The 14,940-nt window shown below is 39.1% G+C and overlaps 1 protein-coding gene across 1 annotated transcript; it reads right to left on the reverse strand.

Moving 5' to 3' along the window:
* Positions 1–7,010: 7,010 nt before the first annotated feature.
* COX20 (cytochrome c oxidase assembly factor COX20) lies at positions 7,011–13,174 on the reverse strand. The gene is made up of 4 exons (XM_082663701.1): positions 13,096–13,174; positions 7,945–8,059; positions 7,771–7,834; positions 7,011–7,288 (listed from the first exon to the last, which is right to left on the reverse strand). The coding sequence occupies exons 1-4, from the start codon at positions 13,135–13,137 to the stop codon at positions 7,147–7,149; spliced, it is 363 nt and encodes a 120-aa protein (XP_082519827.1). The 5' UTR covers positions 13,138–13,174; the 3' UTR covers positions 7,011–7,146.
* Between the last annotated feature and the right edge of the window lie 1,766 nt (positions 13,175–14,940).

The raw sequence follows: 14,940 nt of genomic DNA on the forward strand, positions 1-14,940 counted from the left end.
TCCTGTCTGAAAATAAATATGGAACTAGATGTCTTGAACACTCACAAGATTTTAAAGCTTCTTAAAGACAGTTTTCCTTGAAAAAATACTGTTTTCGAGGAAAGGTAACTTGGTAGTATTTCTTTTTCACCTCCTGTGGAGTTTACTTTCATGGATAGACTGTTTTGTATTCGCCTCAGTTGTGGAAATTGACATTTTTCTATGAACTTTTACTTAATATAAATTGGCTTTTATCCTAGGATTGTTTTTTATAACCCATCCCATTGCACAAATGAGGAAACATTTTGATAGCTTATAAGGCAATGGTATAGGCATCTTTCACACGTAAAGATCTGTAAGGGTATTTCTGATGTGCTTTAAAAGCCTAAACCAGAATAAACTTACTAAGGAAGGCATAAACTTGTATCTTCAGTCCAAGTCGTAGTTGCTGGTATTAGACATAAAACACATCTTAAAATCATTAGTTTCCATAATTTCCTTCTTACACATTGAAATGTTTTGAATCTAGACTTGGTCATTGTTCATATTTCTGGGGCTCTGGACTTTATAAAAATGGGTTTAGGTTTTAACATTTTAGTAATAGTTAATGAAAGTAAGGGTGTATGTTAATGGCAATGGCCTGGCAATAAGTTGCAATGCTTAGTTTATGTATTGGAACTCTTGCTTATGCGTGAGTTTTAAGGGACTGTTAAATTAGTGCTTTGAATTAGAAATTTACCAACTGCCTCATCTCTAAACAGCAATTTGGACTTACTAGGTTAAACCATGGTTTCTTCAAATCATTAATTGCCTTAACTAAAAAATAGGTAAAACTGCAATATCCTTGTGATGTGGAGAGCCTTTATCTTGGGTAATTTTCAGATGTGACTTTTTTTGGCCTTGTCATTGCACAACTTCTGTGCTAAAACATGCAGGTAATAGATCTAGCCAGTTCAGTGCTTAGGCTGCTCTAATCCCTAGTTCTTAACTTAGTACTACAGGTACATGTTTACAAGACATATAGTAAAATTACATTGTCCACCTAACTCCTGTTGAAGTGACATTTGTTTTATTAATCCATACTAATCTTGATGTTTGAAAAGTAAATCCTTAAGAATTTGGAAATGACCTATAGTACTGATGGATGTAGTATGTGTCCCCTAGTGTTGAGGTAGGAAAAAAATCAAAACCCAGCATCCCCAAGTACCTTAACGTTAATCTTAAACTATAAACTTGTGAATTTGAACAGGAAATAACCTACCTTAACATATAATTTTTATATATTTTGCTGATTAGGTATGCCATTTTATTTGGTGGTCACATTTAGTAAATTTCAACCATGCAGATAGCTGGATCTCAGAAAATAATAGCTTTAGGTAGGAGGGAAATGGCTAACAAAGATAAGTAGGCATATATACTTTCACATCTTAGCCGATTGACTAAAGATATAGGGTGATAGGATATGTTCAATTAGTTTGCCCAAGGAATTAGTCCATGAGGAATGGTAGACTGGAAATAGGTGGGAATATTACCCATAATGTTAACCAGAATTACTCAAAAAAATGTAACACCTGTAAATTGTGCAGTTAGGTTGGGAATGTGCTGTCCACCTGGGAAGCTGAATAAGTACAACTTGTTGGCATTATGTAGACGGTGCTTTCACTGGTGATTGTAGATCCAATATTAGGGGAGTAAATGTTGCAGATAACTGATAGGCCAGGACATCTGTAATCCGTTTGGTTAGGTGAGTTATTGGGACAAGAACTTAATCGTGTGTTTAATGTGTAATCATTTTATCACCTAGGAGTATTACAATTTTTTTTTTCCTTTTCATGCCAGGAATCAACATATACTTGCATCTTGACAAGGAACAGGGGTTTTGCTTTTAAACAAAACTGGATCTGTGGGTATGAGAAACTATTATAGTTGAAAGTGATGTGGGAATACCAGTCCAGGCAAATGGAGAAATGTCTTATGGAAAGTTAATTTGTTCTGTTAATTTGTTCAGTTGTTCAAATATTTCAGTTAAAATCACAGCGCAACACCAATGGCACAGCAGTTATTCCTGAGCATGCCCAGCTTGGGTATCTGCACAACTGGATGTTATGAAGGGACTACAGGCCTGGAAAGCTAGCATAGTGTTTAAAACCTGTAAACACTGAACTGTTGTGGCATGTTCTTTTCTGCCAGTCCTCTAATACTCCATTCTGTGATCTTACAAGAAGTAAAATTAGTTTTGCCTAGTAAGATATTTTATACTTGCCAAGCACTTGAGAAGCACTGCCACAAATTAGTATCAGCCAAAATTGTTTTTTTTTTTAAAAAAAGCAAAAGCAATGAAGAACTTTGAGATGGCCACTGTAGACATTTAACTTGCGTGGCTTTTATGAGAACGAAAAAAGAGATGCAGAGAAAGTGAGATAAAGTTAATACCTCAGAAGAACAGTTGAAGCTTACTTGAATGACAGGATAACTTTGTACTAAGGATAACTTAGTAATGACATAACTTTGTAATAAGTAGTTGTTAATAAGGTATCCTTTCAGTTGTCTGTAGTTAAGGGAGATGGGAGAGTCACGGTCAAGAACAACAAAAGGTTCCAACTTACTTTTTTTTTTTGAAAAAATAAAAAATAATGTGCTGATTTAAATTTCATCTCCTTTTCCTTAGTCTGTCCATGTGAATGTGCTGTGTGGAAGAGTAAAAGGGTCCAAGTAAATGTGTTCCAGTGATTCCAATAGGTATTCCAAATTAATTGCTGCTTGTACATTTAACACGTGTTATACTGGGCTTCCAGGATCACCTTAATTAGAACTCCTCTTATTTTAAAAAGGCAGGGGAAAGGGAGAAATTAGTAACTGAGTGCATAGATTTGTTTGTAACAGGAAAGAAAGGTTCTCTAGTATCTCTTTTGCATACCTGAAATGTGAGGTATTTGGTGGTATGTTAGCAATTGGTGGTCCTCTTGCATAGGTTAAAGGCAGTACATGCAAATAGAGCCAAGTCCCTTTAAGGTTAAATCCTTATTCTAATGGTTCAAATTCCTTCTATTTAATGTTATGTAAGACATTGTTTCAATATCCTCCCTACTTGTAGAGTTGAAATACTTCCTTACAATATTCTAATACAAAGATAGCTAGGATACCTATGTCTTTGGGTTCCCAAAATCTTTCTGTATCTGTATTAAATGCACAAATACTTTTTGTTAGCTTATAATAACTTGGAAAATGATCTTTTTGGATAATGAAGTGATGTAAATTTACATCAAAGTACAAAAAGATCAAGAAGTGAAATTTAAGACAAGGACTTTGATTATGTTAGTCCAGAGCATGTACTTTCTTCTTGCCCTGAAATTATTTAAAGACTTAATAAGAAGCTTAGAAGAAATTAGTTTTTCCCACTACATACTTGAGAATAATGTATTTTGGTGAAGTGAGAGGACTTGGCTGCTGTACTGACTGAAAATGTAACTACCAGGGTTTCCTCAGTGAAATACAGTTCTACTCTGTCAAATAAAAGCAATCTCTAAAGACTTGAAGAGCAGACAACTTAGAGTAAAAGGTAAAAACTCAAAGCCATTTCTGTTCATTTGAGAGAAAACAAACTAGAAAGATGTTTTTAAAGCAAACTTAGAATTTAGATAGTAGAACACGTTTCATTTCACGTGACTAGTCCTTGTGGTCTAAGGGGGAAGACATTTTTATGAAAACTTAACCCTTTAAGAAACCAGTATATGCAAATTTGAATCCCCTAAGGGTAGGCCATATATAATAGGTGTTTTACAACTTACAGAACTTGGTAAAAGTTATTCCTAGAAAAGAGTAGAAAAGATAGCTGCCTGTTAAGTCCATGTGAACATTTAGTGAACAATAGAAACTTTTAATTTAGTACTTATAGTCACTGGTAGCTTTCTCAAGATAAAAATACTTGGAAAAAGTCATCTTTTAATCTCTAGAAAATAAAGAGTGGTTGAAAAGACTCAAATGTTTGCAACACTGATCAGTAGTGCTCACATTATGAACTTTAAAATGTAATACTTTATTAAAAAACTAAGCTTTTTTGTCCCTAAAGCTTGTCTTAAAAGAAAATTTAAATATGGAACTTAATGCACAAAAACAACGTGTAAGATACCAGTATTTGGGTGGTAGAGGATATTATATATTATTACTGACCTGATTTGATGACCAATGGACCATATTTTAAGATGTTTCCCAAAGATATTTTATTCTAGAGTACTATTAAAAACCACAGTTAAAGCAATCAGTAATTTTTCTACTTTCCTCATTAAGGTATTCTGCTTTCCCAAAGTAGTTTATGTTAACATCACTTTTAAAGGGGTGTCTTAATCCCCATCCACCACAGATTTTTACCTAGGAATAGAAGGATTCAAACCCTATTTGATCCCTAGCTTTTTGCTGAAAAGTGCATAAACAGGAATCCTGAATTTATTATATAGACCTCCTCGCATTATAAAATCGAAGCAAAGGGAAACCAGCGATGGAGTAGAGGTACGTAGACTGAAGAGATGCTTGCAAATTAAATAATGGTATTAGGGATAGTCAGATTTCTTGTTGGCAAACTTGGTCAATAGAAATCACACGTCCAGAGAAAAGCTAGTTAATTTTAAATTCCCTGAGGTTCTTTTACTGAGATGTAAAGCAAGTAGTCAAGGAAAAACAAAGAGGGAGGGGTGAGGGAAGGGGGGGAACTGCATAAAGCACTTAGAGGTAGTTAATTAAAGTAGGTATGATAAGCTGCAAAGTTTTAAACCTACTAATTGCCACAATTCTATTTTAATCAGCTATTTAGCTGGTACCTACCGCTATATCACCTAGTGTGAAATTTCGGATTTAATGGAATAATGAAGGAAGCAGTGCAGCTGGAGGCTTCAAGTGGGCTCGGAAGGTAGGTTACTCTTTCAGCTTAAGTTTGGAAAGTGTAAGCTTTTGGGTGAGAGGCACTAGTGAACATTTAGTAATTAAACTAACATGTGTTGACTGCTTTATACCAGACACTTGGTTGGGAATGTAAAGATAGGGTTCTTGTAGCACAAGTCAGTGACCAATGGAAGTGCCAACTACTGTTAGTGGACCATGAAACAAAGTAGTGTGAGAGCCTAAAAGGTGGTGGTGATCCTAATTCTAGAAGTTAGCAAGAGAGTGGAAGGTTATAGAGAAGGAGGTAGGAGAAGGGCACTATAAGTGAAGTGAAAAAATTTCAGCAGAGGTATGAGTTCAGTTCATGGTGGCCAGAGGTACACTGGAGGTGGGACTGGCAAAACTTCGCAGTTTGAACTTGAAGTTGGATGGCAGAGTGGAAGAAGATTGGACTGGAGGGACCAGAAGTGGAAGTGTCAAGATCAACTTGGAGGCCTTGGAGGTCTGGTAGCAATGTTTTAAGGGCCTAGAGCATGTTGAATGGTCCAATAATTCATTAATGCATTTTGTATCATTTTAATAGGTAAAGAAGAAAAAGTGCTAATGATTTAAGTTTATGAAATGATATTTGAAAAGTAATCCAAATAAGTAATTATATTTAAACTTCTGTTTTTATCCAGGTCTCCAATTTATGCAGTCATTCTGCTGTGAAAATGAACTAACCTTGTTATTATTGAAGGCCTTGGAAATTTTTACCAGCTGAGAGATTTTTCTCTTACTCAGGGTAAGACGTAATCATAGTGTGCTAGAGCTGGAAGGGACTTGACTTACATAATCCATTTGCCTGATTTCATGTTACATGTTATCAAACTGAAGCTGAGAACGTAAGTGGCCTGCACAGCTTGTTAAATATCAAATTTGATTAGTACTCATCAATTCCTCCACCCCACCCCAACTCATGCCTTTTAAAACATGAGTGACTGTCACATGGAATTTTTAACATAATTGTTTAAGATCAATTTGAATAATACAGACTGCACCTAGCTCTGATTTGTGTCAGTAACGGCAGGCAGATGATCTTGCAAAAACTTCTTTCTCTTTTCTAATAACCTTCCCTTGTTAATGTCCAAGTCTTTCCTTTGGTGGCTGCCAGATGATTAGGATCAATAAAAATCTCTCAGAACATATATGCTTGACAGTGTCACTCATGATAGGGCATTTGGTAAACCATATAGCTTGTGTACCCTAACCCTCATAATGACAGCCATAAGAAGGTGAGCATGGGAGGGAAAATGCTACTGCTCTTGTGAAGTGAACTGGAGCAGGCCCCTACCTATCCTGAAAACGGATTAAGAACAAAATAAAGTTTCAAAACATCTCTTCCTTGATCTGTTTAGCTCACCCGTGATAATCAGTAGGACCAGTAATAATGCCATAATCCTATCCACTGGTGTCTTCTTTCATACTTATCATTCCTTAACCAGAAAGGTCTCTAAGCCTGTGTTTTAAGTAATGTTGATATTTATTAAACCAAAAATGATGAATGAATGAATAAATGCTGTGGACTTAGTTGGGTGTTGGGTGCTTTTTTAAAATGGCAGCCAGTTGAATTATAAATGTCTTTACGTTAATGGAACGATATGTAATTCTGCAGTATTTTCCTTTGCACCAAACAAGTTTGTGAAAATATTTTTATGTGTGCCATGTACATATTTAAGTTCTACTTAAAAAATAAAAACCCTGCATACATCCCAAAAATATTTAGAGCAGCTAAAAACCACTTTTCCTTTCTGAGAGATGACTCACCTGTTGAAGTGGAAGAATAGGGTCAAGCAATGGGTACATTTTTAAAATAAAAATTGCAGAGTGACGGCCCATTAGTTTTAAGTCTGATATAACATCACTGGCTTTAGAAATCAGAAAGTATCCCCTCATTTTTAACAGGGTACAGTAATACAGTTGTGATTTTTGTTTTTAAGGCAAGTTTTAACATTGAACTGAGATTTTATTTCTTGAAACGTCAGGTGTACTCACTGCTTACCATAAGGAAACACTTTTCTAAGCATGATAAACACGAGGTTTATTTTAAGTATGAGTCCACTATGTGCTATACTGACAGTAGATACAGGGGCAGAATAAGTTTGTACATACACATGTAAAATGACAACAACTTACACATACTTTATTTACTTGGTTGAAAGCCTTGTGGTATATAAAATGCTTTCTATAGTTGATCTCGGCTTGGTTCACACCGAAGTGAGTTGTATCTGGGTTTTCTGTGCTCAAGACTGCTCAATTGCTGCTGCTGCCGCTGTTGGTTTGTTTTCTTTCAGGATCAAGGTGGGTACTTTCATATAAAATCTTGTTTTTAATTCCTTCTCTGGCACATCTTTCCTGGATTCTTAGCTTTGCATAATTATACCTACAATGGAACCTAGTAAGGAGAACATGAATAAATTGATATAACATACCTGTAGAAACTAATTTGAAATTTGTAATCAAAATTTTTAAATGCTTACAGATGACTGTCAGTGGTTGTGAACACATTCTTAAGGTAGCATTTTCAGATGTTATGCCATAGGTAGGGATTGAAATGAGCATTAGGATAAGATAAAAGGTTGAGGCCTTCCTAAACGAAGTATAAACCCTGACATGGCATTAATAAACCCTGACATGGCATTAATTAGGCATTAGTGCCTAATGCCATGCATTCATCTGTTCATTTGACAAATGACACTGTGTGTGTATATATACATATTTAAAAGATTAAAGGCAGTCCGGCAATATCATTTTGTAAGATAAATTTCCGTGAGGGTGGGGAATCTTAGTGGGAGATTGCTCTGAGTAGAGCATGTCCTTTGGAACTAGATAAACCTATTAGAATCGTGGATCTTCTTGAATACTTAGCACACATACCAGCACCCTAAAGTCACCAAGATAAATCCTCCTATTCCAACGTCACATGATCTTCTAATTCTACCTGTCAAAAGGAAGCATAAACACTAATACACTGCATGTTATAATACTTCCTCTAGGAAAAAAACTTCAGAGAAACATGTTTTTTATGCATAGAGAAAAGCAGATACTCACTAGTTAACAAAAAGTGTCCGAGGCCAGCCACAACAGATCCTAATGAGCCATACAGTGTCGAATCCCGAGCACAGGGGATGTTTTCAACATCTAAAATTCCTAGGAGCTTAAAGGGCTACGAAAAATAAAAAAACTTAGGTTGGACAAGAGAATATTTTATTTTAGGGTGGTTTGGCAAAGACGAAAACCATCTTTAATCATCCTGCTTTGGTATGTAATATGAATCTAAAATGGAAACCCTGAGAATTTGACCAGAAAGTCCTAAGCAGGTAGGGTAAATTAAACCTAAATAGATTATGGTACCATGGTTATGCTATAATTTGTTAATCAACTGGTTTGGAGATAAGGTAAGGGCATACATTATTTTATGACCTCTTTAAACATCTGTATGAAATCATTTGGGGGATTTGGCTATCATTGAAATTTAAAAGCAGCATAATTTCCTTCTAATAACCTGAGATGCATAGATGGGAAAAGTGAAATTGTCCTAACCATGTTGCTTATAATATTAGTATACTGCTGTTTTAAATTCCTTTAAGGAGGACTGCAGATTTTCTGTGTTAACTAGTAACAACACATCAGTTGTGTCTGTAAGAATAAATACTTTGTGTTGAGACAAATCTCGTCTGTTTCTTGCCTGTGATATGACTTGCCTGTGATATGAAGTTGCCGTTGATTCTATTTCTTTGTTGATAGTACATGGTAACCATACCTAGGTGTGATGAAAAAAGCTGGAAATCTACAGGGTTGGATTTTATTCTCAGCTCTGCCACTAACTTCTGTAACCTGTAGGACATATTTTTTTATCTGGCCTGCAATCTGTAATGAAGGGGTTCAGCTAGGTGATAATTTAAGTTCCTTCAAGTGCTAAAATGAATGGTTTTAAAATTCTTTATATAGTCTTCATTGGATTTATGGATTTGTTCTCCCTCATTAAAAAATACTGCCACTTTAAGCATAACATTTTCCAACTTGAATGTCTTGTCACTCACTCTGTACTTAGGGGTTTTGGGAGGGCAGGACAGAATTTTTTTTACAAGGCACGCTTATGTTTTGCTACAGCATTCTCCTATTCATAAAAAAAAAAGAAAACGTAAGTTACTGTTTTCAGTTAATGTAGCTTTTAAAAAGGAAGCCACTTGTCCATTCTTTGGGATGAGATAGATATACCTAGATGGTAATATACTGTAAGGGAAAAAGAGTGGAAGAAATGGGAACAGGACAGTAAAGGGCAAGTCAGATTAAAGGTTGAAACATGAAGGTATTGTGTTTGCCTTGGCTCAGGCTTCTGCAGGAAAGACAATGTGACTCGGTTCCTAATAAAGCAAAAGTTATACACTCTTGGATCATTATGTTCCTTTTTTTTTTTTGCCTCTGCCTGTTCCCTCCCCCCCCAACATGTTTACTTCATGAACACAGCAGGTGCTCATTGAAGTTGCAGACTTGAATGTTAAAAGGCTCTTTAGTACAAATCTTCATGTACAAAGAGGTTGGGATTTAATTCTGCTTCTAGGCTTTTCATTTAATTTAGCAAAAGATGATTGTTTCTCACCCTCAGGTCAAGAGCCAGGTGGAATTTATGGCCCGGAGGGGAAGGAGGGTGTGATCAGTTCTGCAGCTAGGCCATTGCCCTGGGGGAAGGATGCTAAATAGACTGAGATGGGGTGGTGGTGTTTAATGTCAGATCTTAGAAGCGAGTGAGACCAGCAGCTTCTACCACGGGGTAGAATGTTAAGATGGCTTTCACATTTAAGCAGAGAGAAAGAAAGGAACTATCAAGTGTTGGCCGCAGCATGCCAAACACTGCACATCTCTGCCAAAGACAGCACTTCTTTCAAGGCTTCTGGGCTTTTTCATTTGGATTCCGTTCCAAAATGGAGCCCTAGTGTGACCCCAGGATACACCAGAATCTGCAAACTTTGCGGGGGGGGGGGGCATTTGGATAAAATTATCAGCCCCAGTTCTTTGCCAAGGTGTAAAATAAACTTGCTGAACATCTGAAATGGTGCTATTTGTTTAAATCAGCTAGGTAGGTAGCTTTCTGAGCTTTTTAGAGATTTTCAAATCCCACCCTCAGATTCTGACTCAATAGGCCCCGGGCATTGATGTTCAGGAAACCGCCCACCCCGCAGACTGGGAGAAACACTGCTTTAGAGATTTTAGAAAAGTAAAATTTTGAAATTGCAGATAATGGAGTAATCCAGTTTATTTTGAAAGATAAACATATCCTTTTTAAGGGGTACCTTCTAAAACCAACAATGGGTTAGAGGCCAAGGATGCTACTGCTAAAGGTCCTGCAATGCATGTATCACATACAAGACTGCCTTGGTCAATGTCAGCGCCAAGGTTGAGAAGCCAATGCTTGTCGAATTAATCTCATAATTTAGAGGTGCCAAGGACCTATTAGTGCCCGGCCCTTTATATCCCTTGTTTTTAATACTCACAACCTCTTTGTGACATTTTCTCTGCAACAGGCTCAGGGTTTAAGTAGAAGGCTAATAAGTGCTGGCAGAGTAGAAGTGGAAGTCAGTCTGACCCTGAAAGCCTGTCATTCCCACTGCAGCATTTAACCCTTTGGTTTTTTAGTAAACACTAAGGTTCACATATAGAGAGTAATAGAACTGTGTACATAACTGTAGATCTGCATGCAGTTTGTATCAAAACTGGGTAAGGATGTACAAAGACTTTTTCCCCTTCACTAGTAGGGAATTTTCAGCCTCCTGGTAAAGTTGGAGTTTAGACTGCTGATGACTTAAAAGCAAGTATGGAATACTGTAATGAAGTCTTGAGCTTAGAGAGTACACTGAACTTTGATTCTCAGAAATGGAAATAAAGGGTCTAAGCCTGAAGTCACTTTGAAGTTATGTTTGTAATGTTCAAGGCATTTAACATTCCTCTTTTATTCCCTAGTTGCCTGCAAATTTAAGGTTCACCTGCTATTAACAAAGCCTTTAAACGTAAACTAAAATTATAGACTTTTTTTTGGTAAGCTGATGTTTTTAAGCTTAGATTTAGAAAGGCAGCCTTACCAACACACCTTGATGGAATTAAGGGAAGCTCAAAAAATTTCTAAGCCAGAATGCCAGTTTAATAATTTATAGGAAACATCACATCAAATCAGAGCTACTTCATTTCCCACTGTTAAATTTATCTGCATCAGTGCTCATATTCTGCCTTTCCTTTTGTTTCAAAGGAGGAACTGGCCCTACTCCTATTTAAAACTAGTCCTCACTTTGCAGTTGATTACTTTATCCGCTCTCAAAAGACTCTGCTTCTGTGGTTATCCCATCTTTCATTTGCATTACTTGTTTTTCCTCCTTTTAATAATCTCCAGTCTAGAAACATACAAAATAAATCCCCCTCTCTTGACACCCTTCCCCCCCAAGCCACCATCCCATTTTTCTGTTCCCTGTCACTGCAAAACTCAAGTTACCTGTGTGTGCTTCTTCACTTACAAACCTACGCTCCCTTTAACTTGCTTCAACCAGACATTTACCAACTGTACTCGACGGAAACAGCACCACTGAGGTTTTCTAAAAGACAGTCGTTTTGCAAAATCCATCATACTTTACATCTCAGCACATGTGGCACAGATAATCATTTGTTTTTGAAACATTTTCTTTGGCTTCAAATACACTATTAATCAAAAAAATTTTTCATGTATTTCTTTTCTGGATTCTCAATGGGTTAAACCACCCTCATGACCCTAAAATGACAGCAGTTGTCTCTATCAAAGGTGAACAACCAGATACAAAAAGGATGAAAGCACCATTCAAGATCCCAGTGTTCTCACAAAACAGTCTACAATTTTGTGTTTGTAGTTATGGTGCCCCTTGAAATATGCAAGTTTCAAACAAGGGTACATTTTGTTAAAGTAAGCATATTCCAAATAGTATGTGAGACGTTAAAAACAGAAAAGGCGCCAACAATGTATAAATTGACAAAAAATTTTTTGAAAACAAATATGGAAACAATTTACCCAACATCTATTCATAACCATTTGATGATCTAGGCCAAATTTAGATGGAAAATTCCCCAGAGAAGCAAGAACACTGAATAAGTGATCAAAATTTTCAAGCTGAGTAGACAATAGCCTAAAACTATAGGTGCAGTGTGGCACACAGTGTGGGTCTTAAATATTTGTGAATCTAATTGAGCCAACGTTAATCTCTCTATGGCTTACTATTTAAAATTGTTTTTTTTTCCATTACCTTTTTAAAACACTTGTTATTTACTCTGCATTGAGGATATAAAAATCGGGTTCCCTGCTCTTAAGACACAAATTAACTTCCAGTATAATGTTGTAATGATCCAGCAATGTACAAGGTGTCCGGGAGATAGGAGCAGAAGCACCTCAGTCTCTTGAGGAGTCGGGAAGCCCTTCAGGGGAGACCAGAGATAACCCTGTTTAATACACCCGGAGAGGAAAGCATGAGAAGAGTCACACGGGTTAGTTAGGTGATGAGCTTTGTTATCACAGGCCGAGAAATTCGGATTTATCCTGAAATCAATGGGCAGCTACGGCTGGTTTTAAGCAGAGAGGTGGAATTATGCATTTTACAGGGTAGCCCACAAGGACGACTGTGGAAGGTGAAGCGAGAAAGGCAGAGCAGGAAGACCTGAATGCCAGCCAGCGAAGCTATTGGTTACATATGATACTGCATACTCCACGTGGTCGAGTGAAAACAAGGTTAACGGGGGAAAAATCTCAATCTTTTCATCACCCTCCTGCTCTGGATATAAATTCAGTCGAATATAACCAAGTTCTCATTCCCCAGCATTTACCGATTCCTGTTAAGTGTTGTGAAGTATACAGCCTTAAAGACAAGGCACCTGTCCTCAGCTTTTAATCCCTCTTTGCTGGTAAATTACAATACGAGGCCCCGTCAACAAAACTTTCTTTCCAAAGGGATCAGTCTTGTGACCTGCAGTAAGCTATCGGTACCGGTCCCCTCATCCTCCCAGTTTGGGTCACTTAAATCGTGGCAATTAAGATAAAAATGTCGGGGGGTGGGAGGAGGGGAGCTGTTCGATTGCAGAGAAGCTAATGACACGTGCTCCCGGCCTGGGTCTCCCAGTTCTAGAGGCCGCATCCTTAGGTGCCGCCCGTGCTCCGCGCACCCCGCCGCACCCCGCCGCAGCCCGGATTACCTTCCCCTTTCCGGGCTCTCCGGCCTCCGGCGCAGCCGCCATGGGGACAGTCGGCGCCTGCACCCCGCCCCGTCGCCGCCGCTGGCCGCCGTGAGCGGACGCCCCGCCCCGCCCTGGACAGCCCGGCCCGCGCCTGCGTTCGCGCTGTCCGCCATTTTAGGGAACGTTTTCCAGTCTGCGCGGCGGCAGCACTGGCCGAGCAGGCTGCCTTTGGTGTGGCCGCCATTTCCTTTGTTCAGTTGAACGGATCACGTCTTCTCTATCGGGGCTCTCCGCAGCCCGAGGGCCTGGACCAGGGGAGGAGGAGAAGGACTCGTGAAGCAACCGCGCACCCGGACTCTTGGCACTTCGAGGCTGCGCCTTTTCCCGCCCCCGCCCCTCCTCTCGCCCCAACCGCCGTTTCTGTGGTCCGCGCGCGCGCGCGCGCTCGCTCCCGTGCGTAGGCGCTGGGCGCGCGCGGCGGGGCGGCCGGGGCCGCGCGGAGGGGGCGTGCGCGCCGCCGCCGCTTTGTCCTGGGAACGGGAGCCCCCACCCCCGCAAGCCCACGGCCCGGAAGTCGGCCCGTACTGGCTTGCGGCCCGCGTCCCCTTCGTGTCCTTTGTCTTCCCGCCCGGGACGAGTCCTGGGCGACCCCGTCAGCTCCACCCAGCGCCAGCCACCGTTTCGCCCCGAGCGAAAGTGTGGTCCAGCGCTCACACCGCTTACTCCCTGCTTTGGTTTCGTCAGGGAGGGGCTTGAAAATAGCGCCACTCGGTTTGCCTGAAGGAGACTGGGGACAAAATGGAGGGAGGACCTTGTCAGTGAAGACGCGTTAGGACGTTTGTGCCCGCCGTGCAGGCGGGGAAGGCAGGCGGGGTGAAGTAAAAAAAGGCCTGCGACACGCGTTTTTGAATGTTAGGTAGTGTTCCATGTATACTGCACCCTAGGACTGCGACTTAGCGTGAAATCTGCGTGTTGGAGACAGCAGTCGTCTGGTGTGAGATAGGGCTTGACCGCTTTCTCAGCCCTCTAAGTCAATACAATTCCTTTTCCCGTCTTTTTTTTCTATGCACCGTAAGGAAAATGTCCCTGTCAAAGCCATAATTATGCCTCCTTTGTTTATGTACCTTTATATTTCAAAGTATATTCCTGGGAAAATGTTCAAGCTTTAGAGTGTGTCATTGTGCAGAGTCATGCTGCTGTGCACACAGTAAGGGCTGGATAAGGTTCGCGGTGATTGTTTGCTATCAGCTGTCAGTGAGGTGTTTTCTTATTCCTTATGCTTTCATGATCATTTAATACCTTTCTACAGACCCAGTAAAACACAATTTACGACCTACGTGTGATTTTTTTTAAAAAAATAAGTGACTTTGGGGGAGATACTGCTCTAATATTAATTAGGAAGTAGAATAAATGTCACCCCGCCCACGATATCCTGCCAGTTTGGGTTTCTTACCTGGAAATCTTGCGCTAACTATGCTTTGAACTCTTGGTCTGGAAGGTAATATTTAAGGCAGTAATATTCCATAAAGGAGTGAGGAATTCTCTTGAAGTAATTCCTAATCATGTTGTAAAGGAAGGAGAACTGGAAAGTACCAGGGCCATCCTACTTTATTTTTTATTGTGACTTTGAAAAATTGCTAGGGTAAACTTAGGGTCCATTTCATTTGTCTTTGAAAACTATTTTCATACATTATTTCTTTATATTAAAATTTTTAATTTCACAAAAATGGCATGTTTGATTATTTTTTATTTTCATATTTTATAGAGTGAAAAGTAAAAATCTTTTTCACTTTAACCCCTTTTTTCTCCCCTATTTAAAGTAAACACAACTAACAGTTTAATACGACGTTTTCCAAACTGTTT

Source organism: Grampus griseus, assembly GCF_964374135.1.
Source record: "Grampus griseus genome assembly, chromosome: 1".
Lineage (NCBI taxonomy): Eukaryota > Metazoa > Chordata > Mammalia > Artiodactyla > Delphinidae > Grampus > Grampus griseus.